This window comes from Monomorium pharaonis, chromosome 3 (assembly GCF_013373865.1).
Source record: "Monomorium pharaonis isolate MP-MQ-018 chromosome 3, ASM1337386v2, whole genome shotgun sequence".
Taxonomy (NCBI): domain Eukaryota; kingdom Metazoa; phylum Arthropoda; class Insecta; order Hymenoptera; family Formicidae; genus Monomorium; species Monomorium pharaonis.
Window position 1 is genome coordinate 6983269 of NC_050469.1, and position 17735 is coordinate 7001003.

The window sequence follows — 17735 nt, forward strand, 5'->3', positions numbered from 1 at the left end:
ATTTACAAATTAAAGCCAGAAAAATATAGAAATGATAAAGCATTCTATGTTTTGATAATAAATACAGAAATCAGAAAGTATTTATATTAGAGGAAATAAAAATTAAAAATGAGAGACAAAATGCAATATGATATAAAATTAAACATTTATAGAACAATGATTAGTATGTGAAGCAACAAAATGAATTTTATCTATGTAGTACAAAAAAGAAAAGATCTTTGGCTGTCATGAAAGTTGTATCAGTGCTTGCCAATCACTGGATTTGATGCATGTCATATACTACGATTGGACAGATTACAGGACTTTTTCTATTATTCTTATCTATCAGGCATTTCTTAAAACAGATTTTATAAATTGCTATCTATGGAATAATAATTTGTAACGAGTAATAATTATAAATTGAAGTATCAATGCCATCATAGCATTGTAACATGGCACAAACAGCACTGCCTCTTTCTTTTGGCCCCTATGTGATTAATAAATTTACGATTCTATAAAATGTCAAATATATTAATTTAAAAAAAGAACAGAAATATGATGCATGTAACATTTTAGGTATTTGGCAGTGCTTAATCAACGAGTTCATCTTTATATTGTGAAAATATTACGTTAGCTTTCTTATATATATTATGGTAATCATAATTATTTTTATTATAATAAAACGACTTATTAAAGATTGGTAAACACTGATCCATTTAAAAAAAAAACAATTAATTTTAAAGTCTTTTCACTCTTAGCTGGTTTCTTTTACTTTTATCTCTCTCTTTCTTATCTCTTCTAAAATTTTTTAATTCGGTTCATCATCTGTTTTATTTTTCTTTATCCATATTGTATCCATCTTCCTCCTCCTCTTCTTCCTCTTCCTCCTCTTCTTCCTCTTCCTCCTCCTCTTCTTCCTCTTCCTCCTCCTCTTCTTCCTCTTCGTCTTCCTCCTCTTTTTCATCCTCTTCTTCCTCCTCTTCGCTCTTTTCTTCCTCTTCTTCCTCTTCCTCTTCCTCTTCCTCCTCTTCCTCTTCTTCCTCCTCTTCTTCTTTCTCTTCCTCCTCTTCCTCTTCTTTCTCTTCCTCCTCTTCATATTCCTCTTTCTTTTTTCTTTCTTTGTCTTCTACTTCTTTCATCTTTTGTTTTATTCCCTCTTCGTCTTCATCCTCTTCTTCGTCTTCTTCATATTCCTCTTCTTCCATTTCTTTATCTTCTTTTTGCAATATCTTGTATTCTTTATCTTTTACTTCCTTATTTTCCATTTCGGTATGCAAGACATTTGTTCTCTTACTATCTGGTTCTTCAATCTCCGAATCCTACATATTAAATATTATTATTTATAAAAGTGTATTTTAAATTACAAGGCAAAAAACGAGATTATTTATTAAATAAAAAAAGGATGAGTCACAGTTTTTCAATTTTTGATTCTATTTTAAATCTATTTTAAACTTGATAATAACAAAATAATTAAACGTTTTAATTTTTTAAACTTTTGGGCACAATAAAGTTTCAATTACAAAAAACTTTTTAAATTAATCTATATTATATACAATGTTAAAATATTCAAGTGCAAGTATACAACGAGATAACTAAAATTATACAATTTGTATAAGGATAAAATAATCATATACAAATTTAATTACGAGAAGTGTATTGATCGATTATTTATTTAAAATAATAATACTTAATAAATATTATTTGTGAAATACAATACCATTCTGACACGTTTCAAACTTTTTTGATAATTTCCGTTTAAAGCCAGTTTTAAATTTTTCTTTATAATTTTTGAAGCCATCAAGCCTGTTACTAACTGATTTAGGCTGCGTTCTGAAATTCACTGCCAGTACTGAAAGTACGCAGCCTAAATGTCGATATTTTAAGGTCGTTCAGATTCGCATATATAAACACAGTACTCAGTTTACTTTATCAATAAACATTTCAATATGTAAGGTAAATATTTGTATTGAACAGTTCCAATTAAGTATAAGTAACTGAAATGTTTCGCAAAAAAATTTTTTTGACAGTTTTATCCTTAAATACTTTTTTGTATATTAAATAATACTGAGAAATAATATTTTATATAAAATAAACTTCTAGTTTTATTTAAAAAAATGTAATTGCATTTTATACATATATTATTGCATCTATAAAAAATATAAAAAATTAGGCATTAGATTAATATTTTCCTCTCTTTTTTACTATTGTTAATTGCAATTATACATATATATATATATATATATATATATATATATATAATTTCGATTAAAATATGTGACTCATTTGATGTAATCATTAAATTTTTAACTTTAATATTAAATGTCAAGAATAACAATATATAATATATGTTGAATGTAATAAAATATATCATTACTTGTATAGTTGCATAGTTGGTTAATATTAATGTAAAATGTAAGTATAGGTAATTAATGTTATGTTGTTTTTTTTACAAAAGGCAATTTGTATAACATATTATCTCATTAGCACTATATAATTAAGTATAAGAATTTATAAAAACTTAAATTATATCAAAATTATAAAAATAAAATTAAAAACAAATTCACTCGGTTTAGTCATAATTTGTGTACACGCGAACATAAACAATATTAAATAAACGTAAATTACATGATCTTTTAAATAAAATATAAATTATCTCCAAATAGATCGCCAGTTGCAGAGTATGCTCAAGTTAGCAATCTATTTCAGAGGCATTTGGTGTTCTTTGATACAACTTAAATTTGTATTAACAAGCCAGAGTGTATCTTATATTAAAATTAAGAGATTAGTAAAACATAAGAAGTACAAGGCATAGTTATTAATATTTCGAACAAATCACAGAGAATAATTGGGATAAAAATAGTAACGATGAAACCAGCGCATTACTCATACCCATATATGTAATAGCCAAGTAACCATTCTTTGCACTTAGTTCTGCATTTAGTTCCTGTGATTTGTGATCTCTATATTAAGTAACCTATACAGAAGTTAGGCAAACAATTAAATGAATGAAAGAATCACCAAATAAAACAAGGCTCCGCAGATTCATTTGATTCTGTTGGTAATTCTAATATTTCCTTACAGCTGGAATCTGGTCGAGGCTGATGAGAGAGAGAGTCATTTTGCCTGAGAGAACAACTGGAGCGTCGTCATCGTCCTCTGATTTTTCAGCTTGAGTTTCTGAATCGGTCACTAGTAATTCACACTGCGGTGGAAGCGCACCCTCTAAATATATAGGTGTCGGTGGCGTTTTTTCTCTTTCAACATTACTGAAACAGAAATAACAATATTTAATGAAGTCAAGAAATACTAATAAGATTTTTTTTTAACCAAGATAACATGTACCTTGGTGTAGGAATAATTGGAGTAGTGGGTCTGCTACATTTCTGTCCACCTTCACAACTAGCTGTCATTTCCATACCCATAACTTTAACTGTTGGTGACTGCTCTACTGCATCTAACTCTTCACTTTCCCTACTATGTGAGGCCTGGTCTGCAGTGTCCTCCTATAAATTAAATTCTTAATATGCTGATCCTTTATTATGTGCTTCTCATATATTGATTTTTTTACATATCTTTTAAACAAAAAAAATATTATATTATAAGATATATTATAATAACGTATGTAGTAATTTTAAAACCATTTTGCCGATTAATTTGATAAGAGCTATATTATATATATACAATCTTTAATATAACAAGAACAAAAACCATTTAAAATTAAGAAAAAATACGCCTTATTAACGATTCTATATCTATTTAAAAAAACAATATAAATTATAATTATATAACTATATGAATCATGAGCGCAAAAGATGTCATATAAATCCATGTATGTAATATATAAAATTTTCTGACATATTATATACATTTTGCAATACATCAATAAGATATAAAAAAAGCGAATATCATGCAAGGCACACAATTAGTACTTGTAATTGAGAAGCTATTTGGAGGAGCAACTACTATGTTTCGCTAACTTACATTTCAACAATATTTAGCGTTGAGAAAAATCATGTATGTCTTTACTTGTGTAAAAGATGAAATGATAACAGCATTCTGCACTTAAAAAATACTGAAATGTTACTCTAGAATCATGTCATAATGAAACTCTATCATATAAGACGTATAAGTCTAAGAAACATTTAATGTGATAAATTCATTCGTGGCACTAGTGTACTAGAAATAGAAAATGTTTCACAAACTCTTGGTTATTCTTGTTAGAAATAATTTTCTGAGGCAAGGGATATACCTTAGAGCCGCGATCGAACCCTGCCAGACCATTGGACTTTGGAGACCCATCTACTACTCAAAATGTAAAATATACAATGTGAATTCTATCATTGAACGCATATTCTGATTTAAATCGTAATCGAATATCGCACTCGAGTAGTACATCAGTAATGAATCTCATATAAACGTTTAAACCAACAATTTGTAATATCGCAACAGTTATCCGCAAGCATCGATATTTGAAAAAGCCAAATATTGAAGATAAGGTCTTGTATTATACTAAATGTACAACATGTTTAATGTACATTGGATGGGCGTTCAAGCTTTTAACGCAATCAGAACACAGCAACGTGCATATTTCTAACGACTAATAAACTGAAATTGTGAAATGGCGTCAAAATTAATCTCATAAACCTTGATTTCTGGCTGTGAGCTCGAGTTATGCATTACTGAACGTGATATGTTGCCCATCTGGACAACGATTCTTTCCATGGCTGCTTCCGTCTCGACCAATCGTTGTCTCAGTTGATCTATCTCTATGTCTCCTGCCGCTTCTTGTGTTCCAGCATGTAGAACATTACCAAACGTGTTCAGAATATAAGTACGAATACTTGCAATATGCACATTTTTATTCAGAATCTTGCAATGTATAACCCGCGTGTACGAATACGTGTGTGTTCTAATTGTGCAAACCTTGCATCACATGCAACACCATTTAAAAATCTTTTTAAATACTCAAGAGAAAACATGTATCTTGATTCTAAATATTTCTCCGAAAGAAATAGCTCCTCGTAAAAACATTGCGTTGATGATAATGTAAATGAAATATATAGTTTAAAACAGTAAAGATATTCGCAGAAGCACTTACGATCGTTTAATTCCTCAATAGTTGGAGCAGGTCTGTGCGGTGATCTTTCTCTTGGATAATGTAGGGTACCTCCAGTCATCGCAGTAGCAAGAGCTTCTGGACTGAATACCATTTTTCGAAATTCTTTCTCGGCAGCTGCTCCTGGGTATTCCGAAATAATCTCGCTGTCGGAATTTTTTTTCAAAACCTATTAACGTAAATCTTAAGATCATCCAAATTCTTGTTAAAATTATTCACATTCACAGATTTATATGCATTACCTTCATAATGGTGTATAAGAAAAACAAGACTATTCCTATTGTATACATAGGCATGATAATCCCCATTGTGCCATTTCCTTTCGTTGCTGGAACAACATGACCGGCACCACCAAGGGGTGGCCTCATTTTTGGCATGACTTGGTCAGATGTCCTGTCCATTACTTTTGGTACAATATGAGATGTTGGTATGGCTCTTCCCCTCTCTCTCAGTGCAGGATGCAATCCTCCTGCATGAGGAGGAACACGACGTTCTTGTGGTATAGTATCTGTATACATAAAAAAAATTTTACTCGTAAAATATGTCTGTTTATCTCAAATCACACAATCATATTTATTATATGTATATTAACGTCCTAGAGAGATTAGTAAGATCTCATGTTAATTGCTACCCTATATAATTAATATTTTATTAATTTAGCAATTGGAAAAATTATAAATGTATTAGGCTAGATAATTTTGTCTAATCTTAATAAAATTTAATATACATAGAGAAGAACATTCTTGTTTTTAGTGATTTATTTTCGAAATATATTAAATATTGAAATAAAATTATAGAACATTGTTTAACATACATAATTTTTGCTTACATGTAGAAGTTTTATATAGTTTCACTATATATATATATTTTTTTTCGATATTGAATAATAATTATCACGAGTTGAGCAGAAAAAGTATTAGAAAATAACAATATTTTCAAATAAAAAAAAAAGATAATTATTGCTTCACAAGCAAGAAATTATATACTAGTATCAAATTAAAACTAACACATTCTATTTAATGATAATTTTTTCATATGTAAATTATATACAAAAAAACAATGATTGTTAAATATATATCGGTTTTAATTTGTGCTAATGTTTGATACTGTTTCTTCTACATGTTGGAAAAACTAAAATAAGAAGAATAATAATGGATCATTACTATGAACGTATTTGAAACTGACTACAGGCCAGCTCTCTTGTCTGCCAAACGTCATGCTTACTTTTTTGGCACTCGGCCAAAACAAAATGGACAACTCAAGTCCATTTTCCATATATATACTTGATGATGCATTAAGGATATAATTCTCCAAGTTTATTCGGTTATATAAGCAATTTACAAGTCATGTGGTTACCATATGTGTGATCAAAGTATATCAATACGAAATTGATCTATTTCAACTAACAAAGCGACATATCAAACTGTTTTACAAATCCACATACTTCAAGAATATATTAGGGAAGCGATTGCAGAAAATTAATTAGTTAATTGGGTATCTATGTGTTATGGCAAAGTTCAATTAATTCGCGACTAATGGATTTGCCTAATTCTCACATATCCTTGCAATTCTTACTGTGTGGCATCAAGATATGATATCTGATAAGATGAGGTATCCCTAATTGTGACAGTGGCACACCAAAATTCATTTTGAGGCAAAGGGAGCTATTGAATGATCTGATTTCCTCCAACACTTGTTTATAGGTTTTCCCCAGACTCTCCCTCTCCGCGAGAAAGGCAGACAGGTCTATGCCACATCTGGCTAGAACCTCCTCTCTACACAGACTCGCGGTCTGAGGGGTCAGCTTGCTGAGCTTTAGCACGTCCCTCACACGTGGGTCAATCGGATGGTGTCTCAATATATTCTGACACATCTCCTGCATGATGTCCACGGCGGTGACATCGCTTTCGAATATCACCTCGCAGCACACTGTGCAAACATGAATCATAAAGTACTTCTGCGATGGATTTTAACATTTGAGTCAATCAACGAACAATAATTTTACAAAAAGCAGCATAAAAATACTCATTTCCAAAGCATTATATATATATATATATATATATATATATATATATATATAAAGGTATATAGGTATATATAGTCTAGTCTCTTCTATGGCAAAATTCAAGTTGTTTATATGTATGGGAAGACATAAATAACATTTTCCATGATAATGTGGCGCCTCATTCTAACGTCAACAACCTTGAGGCGTAGAAACTTGCAAGTCTTACCCGAGCTATCCGAGTGATGTGGAGTGACAATTCCTATGAACATAGGGTGCAGAATTTTCGGCCACAGCACCGTGAAGCAGCCGAACACGATCGCAAGTATAAAAAACGTCTTTCTCGGTCCGAACTCCGTTATCTCGGCCATTTTCGCAGTAAGTCCGCGTCGTTCGTCGTAAAAATTTCGCGCTTCGAGAGAAAACTTCGATAAAATTGTATGAACACGGATCGCCTCCTCTCCGCGCACACACGTATTATGTGCGTACAGATACCGCGAGGAGGTGGGACGACAGCTGCCGCAGCCGCAGCACACCGTCGTCTGCTATTTTCGTTGCGGCAGGGCTGTGTCGAGGCGCCGTTGCCCGAAATCGTTCGAGTTTTAAAGGCGGCTCAAAATTATTGACACTCTGATTTTGTCTCGAACAAAGACAATCATCAAGATCGAGCGCTTAAAGACGGTGCTTTAAACCTTGAGCACTAAATTCCGTTTTCGTTCCTAAAAAAATTATACTATATTACTAGTAGCTAGTAGCAAATAAACATTCTTAAGACTTTTCAAAAAATCGAGATGAATTAAGGCAAACAAGCTTTTATAAAAATCTTTTTATTACACATTGTTTTTAAAATTTATTCAATTCTGTATTAATATAAATTTTAATTTTGATGTATATAACTCATTTCCCCCCTTTTTTACTAGTTCTTAGAATTAAAGAAAAAGATTACACTATTAGTGATAAATTTTCTTAAAACTTTCAAAAAATTGAGATGCACTAAAGCTAACAAGTTTTTATAAAAATCCTGTTTTTAATATATTGTTGATTCGTCCACTTAATAAAGCGATTTAATAATTATCTATTTCTTACATCAAAAAACTTTATTTATTCTTAATCTTTGAGTCAGTGAAAACTTTTCTGGCATTTTTTTATCTAAAAGAAACCCATTTTCAAAATTTGAACTAAATTGGAGCATGAACATTTTTAGAAATTTTGTCAATCCTTGTATTACATAATATTATTTCTGAAAATGCACTAATAATACTATTCTTTGTAAGTTAATTTTAATTTTGATTTAATTTTCTCCTTATCTTTTCTTAAAAATTAAAAACCGAATTTAAAGTTACCTATATTGGTAGAAATAGACATGAAAAATGTAAAAATACCTTCACTCGTAAATCGCAGACTTGTTGGCTACTATTGCACACTCCTGTTAACAGTGATTAATCAAAGACAATTGGGGGACTAGAGTAATTTATTTTAGATCCGAAACAGTATTTATATTTATCGAAATTACTATATAATTGGGGAATTGAAAAATAATCTCTCCTTGCTTCTAACTATGAGAAACACTAGCAAATTGTAATAGATGAAATATTTCATTAGAATCTCATTGTAGATCCAGGGATTAATAGGCATCGGCTGTTATTGGAATGAGCTGAAAGTTGTGCCAGAAATAGCAAGGCCCTGGCAATGTCACAAGAGACCTTGCCCGATAGGTGGCTGGTATAAATATGAAATAATACTCGCAGCGTGTGGGGTTCTCTCTGCCATGTCCATTTATTTTAACAACACATTGCACCGAGTCGGTCAATAACAAAATTAAGTAAATATATGGAGCTTATGATGTCCTAAATGCTAGCACTGCAAATTCACTCTGGTCCACCACGCTGAAACACACAAACAAGTATATATGTACAAAAGATTAAAATATGAAAATTTTTAGATATTTAAAATGATAAGATGTTTTTATATATACATTATATAACGTCAAAACTGCATTATTGTAAAAGTATTTTTTTATACAAGTAAAAATAAACTTCCAAGATATTAATAATATAAAATGTAATCATCAAACTTACATTGATATATTCCATTTCCTTTTGATCTATCGGTCGTCTCTGATACCGCGGCGGCAAGTGAATGTGTTCTATCGTCGGCAGCACGATCACCTGGGGGCCCGTCGCTCTGCCCGCGCTCTGCTGCATCTGCACCGACCCTGGCCGTGCAGATGGCGTGGCCGTCATACCCGCAACTGCTAACCAATATCACGGAGATCATGGATTCGTCGTCGGCGAGGAAGTAACTATTCTTTCGCTCGATCGGAGGAACGATCACCCATGCTGACTTTTTACTTTACGTCTACGTTACCTGCGCGATCAAGGCCGCCCTTGCGGAATTTGATCATCGGCACGTGCGGTTGGACCACCTGCGAGAAAAGACGCTGTCAGTAACCGTGGACGTGCTGCATCCGCGGGAATAAGTGTCGTCGCCTTCCACGGATTGTTACCTCGCAGAAGCGAGATTCCGTTGATGCGAATTACAGCGAGAATCCGCAGTACTGACCTTCCAAGCCTTGCTTGCCATCATAATTTTTCTCTGTAAGGATCAGCTGCGCGATACCCCACGACTAATTCTGTCCGTAGCAGGGCTCCTCAGCCTCCTCGCTGTTCTTACGACTTACGACGCATCGCGGCATCGCATGCGGTGTGTAGATGGCGTTTTAGCTAGTTTTAGCACACCTTTCTAGCAATTAATGTTTGGCAACGATAGTGAGCGCACGGCAAAGAGGAATGGAACGAGAACACTTTTACACTACTGGCAGGGATTGGGAAGTAATTATATAAAAAGTTAAAAGTTAAGTAATACAGTTAAACAGTTAATGTATAATTTATCTCAATTAATTGTAGATGATTTAATTTCTTTAACTTTAAAAACCAATCAGCATCGCAAAAAAAGGCTTTATCACGTGCCTTTTTAAGAGATAAAATATTAACTTTCAACGTAAATCTTTAATTTTTAACGTAAAAATGTTATTTCTAGGTTGTCCTTTTTCTCTTTCTCTCTTTTTCTCCATAGGTAATTTAAATTTGAAATTGCAAGCCCCAAAATAGATTTTTGGACTCATTTTACACCATATTTATTACACCGGTTTATATTATTTTTGCGGTTTCCTAACCTTTTTCTTATGTTAATTCCTTTCTAAAAAGAGGCATGGCATTGATACTCGCATCTCTCAAAGTATTGTTGTCGCTTTTCCGCGATGCCGATCATTGCGATTGAATTTTGACAGCTGTCAAATTTGTATAAATGATTATCTATACCGGAAGAGACGGGGAAAGACCGGGAGAGACGGGGAGAGACCGGGAGAGACGGGGAGAGACGGGGAGAGACCGGGAAAGACGGGAAGAGATCGGGAGAGATCGGGAGAGACGGGCAGAGACGGAGAGAGACCGGGAAAGACCGGGAGAGACGGGGAGAGACCGGGAGGGACGGGAGAGACGGGGAGAGACCGGGAGAGACCGGGAAAGACGGGAAGAGATCGGGAGAGACCGGGAGAGACGGAGAGAGACCGGGAAAGACCGGGAGAGACGGGGAGAGACCGGGAGGGACGGGGAGAGACGGAGAGAGACCGGGAGAGACGGGGAGAGACGGGGAAAGACCGGGAGAGTCTCTTATTATTATATATTATTTTTAATTCTGATTTTATCTTCAACGAAACGGTGGTTGGATTTTTGTCCATCTAAATGATCATACATCTGTTTGTTACTTTTCGAAAAGATAATTTAATGTGCGGACACTTAGTGTGAGGGCGAAGATAATTATTTTATAATATATATGGCACATATAAGGCCAAAAATATTATATTGTTAATAAATCCAGCAATAAGAACTGTTTTACATTAAAGAAAGAATAACGTACGTATGTCTACATTTGACTGACCTTTGTTTTCCATTCGTTAAATTCGAGATACAGCGTTGCTTAGCTTCTATCTAGAACTTATTTGTAGTGATTTGAATTATATTTAATATGTTGGCTGAGATAATACTTTTTACAACAAATTCTTTAATATTTTGAGACGGGCGATACTTATCTTATTGTTAGTTAAATTGATATTTAATATTGTGGTATTAATAATCTAATCTTATTTTAAGTGGCTGCATTTAAGTCTGATAGTAATAATGCATAGTTTGAATGAGTTGGAAAATGTATAAGTCACACAAGAAATACTAAGATCCGCTATTCGCTTATTCTTGAATTGTGTTATATTCAAATATATAGTTGAATAGATGTAAAAGTTATATTAATTGAATATATGAAATATGTTAAATACACATAAATTTATGTTTATATGTTATACGAACTGTAGACCTTAACGAGAATTCGTTAAAGATTTTCACAATTCACAATTTTTAAAATGAATAGTGATGAGAATTAAAATTATTTTAATATATATTATTGTTTAATTTTAACAAAGTTTTATTTTATACATTTTTATTTGCTATTTCCGAAGACCTAAATGCCATTTAGGCACACTTGAAATATAAAACTTGAGAAATTTGTTGTATTAATAATATCATAACATCGCAATTTACAAAATATTCGCAAGATATTGACAAAATAATGTAAATAATTTAGCAGTTGTTTGATTTACAACATTAACATCAAATATGTGTTGTGTATTATATTGTATCTGTGCGAAAAATCAATTTAGTTATATTCCTAAAAGTCTACGTAGTTAAGTACTTTAGATGTGCGAGGTATTTGCATTGTAATAATCACAAACATTAAAATTGCCGTAACGAACTGAAAGAATTCAAATTGATTAAATTTTATTGTAGATAATAGTTTTGACAATGCATAAACAAAAATAGTATTTTAACTCGATTTTTTGTATATTGATTTATCAATACTTAATTTAAACAAGTAGTAAAATTTGATAACATATTTTATAATTTAATGTAAGATTTGAAAATATTTAAGATAAACATTTAAGAAGATGCTGAAGACAGGTCTGTTTTACCAATAAAATGCAATAATTTTTATAAAATTAATTGTAAAAAATAATTTCTGCAATAGGCTGACAATTGCAGAAACTATCGAGTTTTTACAATACACAGAGCATTGTAAAAACTAGTTTCTGCAATAGGCTGACAATTGCAGAAACTATCGAGTTTTTACAATACACAGAGCATTGTAAAGATTATTTTCTGCAATAGGCTGACAATTGCAAAAAATATTGAATTTTTACAATACTCTGACAAGGGAACCTCGCGAGAACCCGTAAATTCTGATTTTAATGAAACTTGGCATAAATGTAGAGGAGGGTGAATACATGAATTTAGAAATTTTTAGTTGGTGCCCAAAAACGGTTTGAAGGGGTAAAACCACCTTCAAAGTTGAGATGATTTTTGCGGTTTTTCGATATGTCGTAAATTAAACAAAATATAAAAAAATGTTTTTTATGAAAGTTTTACAGTATAAATACCTTTATTTAACTATGCTATTTAATAAAAAAAAAATTATATATATATATATGTATATATATATTTTTTTTTTTTTAATGAATAGCGTTGATGTCTAATTGAGACGAAATCGTATAAAATTTTGGGCGTATGTGCGCGTGAAAAGTTGATAAATAAAGCAACAAAAAGTTTTTTTTTTGTTCTCGATATGAAGTCCAATTTACAAACTAATATCAATACATGTACTTTAATTGTGGGAAGAATTTCCAAATGTATAAAAAAAATATATATGAAATCTTATTAATGATATGCACTAATAACTCTACATTATCAATCTTGATCAAGTTGACCGTTACTCCAGCATCATCTTAATAGAATAAATATGGATACATACATTTTGAAGGAAGTTATAGCCAAAATAGAAGAGACCTAATCCAGAAAACTTCAATGGATGATATATTATATATAATGTAAACTGGTAAATCTGCACAAAATGATTGATATATTTAAATAATCATTATATCTAAACAATTTACTTCAGCATTCTTTAATTATTGAAATTTACCATACCTCGTCACGAATATCAGTATATTGAAGAAAATTTGTTAATCGTTGAATTATTGTTTTCATTTCGTTAGTCTAAAATCAATAATTTCCAATAAATATAAACAATAAATGTAAATAAAAACATAAATTTTGCATGTGTATGTGTACATACGCGCCAGTATGTATGTGTATATAATAAATTTTGTGGGAATTTACCTTAGCGCTAATACTCTCGCAAATATAATTTAAGCAGAAAAGTTTAATTACATATAAAGATAGCCATAAGTAAACTTCAATCCAATATATTGGCGATATTATTAAATCATCTATCATGTGTAGAAAAATGTAATAAAATATTCTTGTTAGATACATCAAACAAGCCAACATTTCTACAGTCATCTGCGTTTCAAACATTACGTTTAATTCGCGAGCAAGTTTACACAATTCCAAATAGAGATGCCTATCGAAAAATAAAAACTGCTAATAAGAGCTTAAAAAAATAATGAAAAACATTATTATTAAATTTATTTAACCTAACGGATATAAATTTATATTTATTTTTATATAAAGAAATTAATTTTTTGCGAAATTCTAAGTGTAATACTTTTATGTTAGATAAGACTGAAATTAATAATCTATTTAAATACATTTGTGTAACAATTTACATTATGGTCCACCAAATATGCTTATAATTGTTAACACACATGATGTATCGATGAGTGGTCCATACTGTTTTTTTCTGTGTATATTTTATATTGTATTCTTCTCTTAACGATAAACTTTTCATGTGTTCATTTAATTTGTCAAATCTGGTGCCAATATACCTGGAAAGGAGAATAAGCTGTAGTAGATATAGAACTTTAAAAACTTACATAGTCCTGTTACTTAAATTTTAAACAAAAATAATTTATTAACATTTGTCAAAATGTTATATTAAACACCAACTAATTTTAACATTATTATATATGGAGTATTAAAATAATTAAGCAATATGCGCACACAATGTTAGCAAATTAGCAATAGATTTTCTCGAAACTTGATAGCAAATCTGTTATTTCAGCAATAGTTTATTGCAGATTCTGCTCACAAAATTTGATAGCAAAAATCGAGTAGAAAATCGCAAATTTTACTCGATTGCTGCTGTTAATCTGTTAACATGATCAGCAAGCTTTGTCATATTTGATGGCAATTTTCTGATATTACAGATTCTTTGTGCAATTTGTAGCCTTTTTGCTGACAATAATTGATAGACACTTTGCATGCTCCGCTTTTAATAAACTTAACTATCTGAAACGTTTATCATTAGAGCAAGTTTGACCCTTTTTTTTCTCGGAAACTGATTATGGCACTGTATTAATACACGAAAAAAAAATTAGTTGCAGTTAGTTGCAACAAAAAAAATTTGTATGCAATAGTTAAATATGTTGTACACCGAAATTTAGCTACATACAAATTCTTGTTGCTGCATTTATTTTTTTTTCATGTAGGTATTGACAAAAACATGATCTGTTTTTTTTTTAATATAAAAATGCAATACTGGGCAGTATTAAATTGACTAGTAATTATTATTTATTTTAAGGAGTGAGAATACTAACAACAGTGGTTTTAATACTTAAAATAAATATTATTAGCCAATTTAACTCCAAATTACTGTTCAGTATTAAATAAGGGCTAGATAATTAAGGAAATAAAAAACCCTTAGATTATACATTTAGATATTTTTAAATAGAAATTTATATATAATTGTACTACATTGCGAAACAGTATAAGCCATAAAGTTTTTGTACAATTCACAAAAAACGTTTTACATCGAAATGAAAGGCTTCTAAGAATACTTAAACATTAACTTGTAAATATTTTGTACAAATATTTTGACTCATGTTAAAGGAAAAGAAAAAGAAAGTACTTATAGGCAGTTATTATATTAATTTTAGGATCTAAATTCTCAGATATAAATTGTGATTGTTGCGAAAACATTAATTATCAGAAAATATGAAACATTATTATAAAAAGTGGTATACTATTTAACATTTTCTAATTTATGTTTTTAAAGTTATACTTTTAACATTTGTTTAAAAAATATTATTCAAAAACAAAGTGATATGTATGTAAGAATCGGTAACCTTTTTCTAAATTATTTTGATTAAAAAAGTATGAAATTCTCTCAAAAGTATTACGTGCTGCATACGTTAACAAATTTTTTAAAGTATATATTGATTAAAATGTTGTGCAATATACATAAATATCTCAATTAATATACAAACCATAGATAAGTAGTAAACACTAAATCCACAAACAAGTTGATATATGAAAAACAGTTCATAACATAAGGTAAAATTATGCACCAAAGATCGTTTGTAGTTTCAAACCACCACATCATATCACCTATACTGATTATTAGACTATATACAAGCCATCCTATTAATATTCTTTTTATATATACATGTAATTTTTGATATACTTTAGGAGTACCTAAGTCTTCCAATGTATCATCCACTGTAGCAAGTCTTTTTATGAACATTCGCAATCTCTGGATAACATTCGACAAAAATACAATTTGTTTAATGCAATTGTATTTGTGTAAAATTATTCAGATAATTATATTTTTGTTAGGTCTTATAATAAACTATTTGAATTTTATAAATTAATTTGCGCAACGAATATGTGTATGTACATACACATGTACCTTGTATTGATATAAACTTATAATCATGGATATAATACTCATGAGAACGTTAATCGCATTGTTGAGTAGAATAGGAGTTATTAGATCCCAGTATTCTTGTTGAAATATAATCATAACATAATGGTAAAGATAAGTGCAAGTGCTCCACAATGTCACATTATAAAAAATATTTAAATAAAGTTTTTCCGGTGTATGAACACCTAGACCGAGAATGTTAGAAGTTAGAAAAAAGGGACGTATAGCTTGTTCTATTGTAGTCACTATACTCATTATTATTGTAGTTCCTATTGCAAACTGACAGTTTGTCTGTTGAATTTTATTCAGTTGAAATAGTTATTCGTTAAAATGATAAAATAATCGATATATAAATACAATAGCGCTTTATCATAATCGATTTGTGTCATCTAACACTATTAGTAGTAATAATAGAGCAGAAGGTGGTATTATGGCCACTGTAGACAATATGGACACTCGTATTATCTCCGTTATTAGCTGACGAATTGTAGTAATTATTTATGCCACTTATAGAATTATTTGTTTAGCAGTCTGCTTGGCGTTAATATGGCAATACAATACCCAACGTCTGTTATATTAGCATTTCGAAATATTTTTAAGGTACATTTTAACATTTAATTATATATACTTCCTCATTTTTTATAAACTTAAACGCGTTATCACACAAATGTATGTACATTAGAGTATTTTTTGGTTAGTTAACTTTTTATTCGACTGTACACATTACGAGTTATACAAAGTTAAACAACGACATAGGATTTTGTTAATACAGCCACCTAAGCCATGCTGCTAATATGATCACTTTCGATTGTCTCTATATCGAAAAAATTCCGTGATATATCGATTGTCGCTCTATTGCTAATCAATAATTCGTGACATATATAATACCTGTATGTATGTTTAGACGATGGTAAAATTAACAAAATTAGATACGTTTATTTAGACGATATTGGTAAGATAAATAATACCCGAGTTAAGCGTCTATTTAAACGGTACTGATAAAATTAATAATTCCCGATGCGTCTATTCAAACGGTACTAGTATAATTATTTATATTTGATGCGTTTATTTAAACGACATTGGTAATATTAGTATCCCCTTAAATAAAGAGTACTTTCTCTATGTGTATATAAAAAATATATAAATAAATATACACTTATACATATGTAAATATACATATATATTTTGTCTTACATATGAATAATAATGTGAATAAAAATAAAAATAAGTTAATATTCTTTACCTTAAAAAAAAACAATTATAGTGATTATGATTTAAATTAGTTGGTTTTTGATTACGAAATATGAAAATTAACATCAATTGTTAAATAGTGACAAGGAACTATTTTTGTAGCATTTCTCATTTTTTAATTACAAGAACATATAATGATAAAGGGATAACGTACAGACGTCGTGTCAAATTTGAAAAATATATACAGTAAATGTAAATAATATTCGTAAAGAGGAAATTTTTTTTACAAAATCTTTCGTGAGAAAATAAATATTAATTAAGAATAATTTATTAACAATAAACAGAATATCAGTCAATGAATTCGTCAATCAATAAATTAATTTGTGAAAATCTCTTACTTTATTTATTGTAAGAATATGATAATTTAATTTTTTTATCTTTTTACTTTATAGTTTTAAAATACTTAATTTTTTAAAATACTTTAAAAAATATATAATTTATTTTTTGTTATTAATTAATTGCTAATTATTTACTTTTTAAAAGCAAAATACTTTTTAGTTCTGTAAGTTTCCGTGTAAATTAAGCATACATAGATAGCTTTTTAATTATTAATATTAACCTTTGTTACAATTTTATTTTATATTTTAATTATAGTTCTCTGTAAAGTTTTAACTCTATTTGAAGTAAAAGAAAAAAGTATTATTTACATATTGGTTTGAACATATTATATGTATAATT

The 17735-nt window shown here is 30.1% G+C and overlaps 2 protein-coding genes and 1 long non-coding RNA gene across 4 annotated transcripts; all 3 read right to left on the bottom strand.

The window, feature by feature from the left end:
• Nucleotides 1–809: 809 nt before the first annotated feature.
• LOC105833964 (transport and Golgi organization protein 1) lies at nt 810–7668 on the bottom strand. Its single transcript, XM_028195051.2, has 8 exons — nt 7327–7668; nt 6671–7024; nt 5338–5603; nt 5078–5264; nt 4624–4763; nt 3322–3482; nt 3059–3245; nt 810–1298 (listed from the first exon to the last, which is right to left on the bottom strand). Exons 1-8 carry the CDS (start codon nt 7466–7468, stop codon nt 810–812), a joined length of 1926 nt encoding a protein of 641 aa, XP_028050852.1. The 5' UTR covers nt 7469–7668.
• Nucleotides 7669–8847: 1179 nt separating this feature from the next.
• On the bottom strand, nt 8848–9812 carry LOC105833967 (28S ribosomal protein S36, mitochondrial). Of its 2 annotated transcripts, none has more exons than XM_012676109.3 (4): nt 9660–9812; nt 9465–9522; nt 9176–9351; nt 8848–8983 (listed from the first exon to the last, which is right to left on the bottom strand). In XM_012676109.3, the coding sequence occupies exons 1-4, from the start codon at nt 9681–9683 to the stop codon at nt 8966–8968; spliced, it is 276 nt and encodes a 91-aa protein (XP_012531563.1). In that variant the 5' UTR covers nt 9684–9812; the 3' UTR covers nt 8848–8965. The 2 variants fall into 2 exon arrangements, with proteins under 2 accessions (XP_012531563.1, XP_012531564.1); XM_012676110.3 differs by having other exon boundaries at nt 9176–9348; nt 9660–9811.
• Nucleotides 9813–12605: 2793 nt separating this feature from the next.
• On the bottom strand, nt 12606–17410 carry LOC118644827. Its single transcript, XR_004962614.1, has 3 exons — nt 15792–17410; nt 13771–15635; nt 12606–13565 (listed from the first exon to the last, which is right to left on the bottom strand). It is a non-coding gene; the product is annotated as an uncharacterized LOC118644827 (long non-coding RNA).
• Nucleotides 17411–17735: the final 325 nt, after the last annotated feature.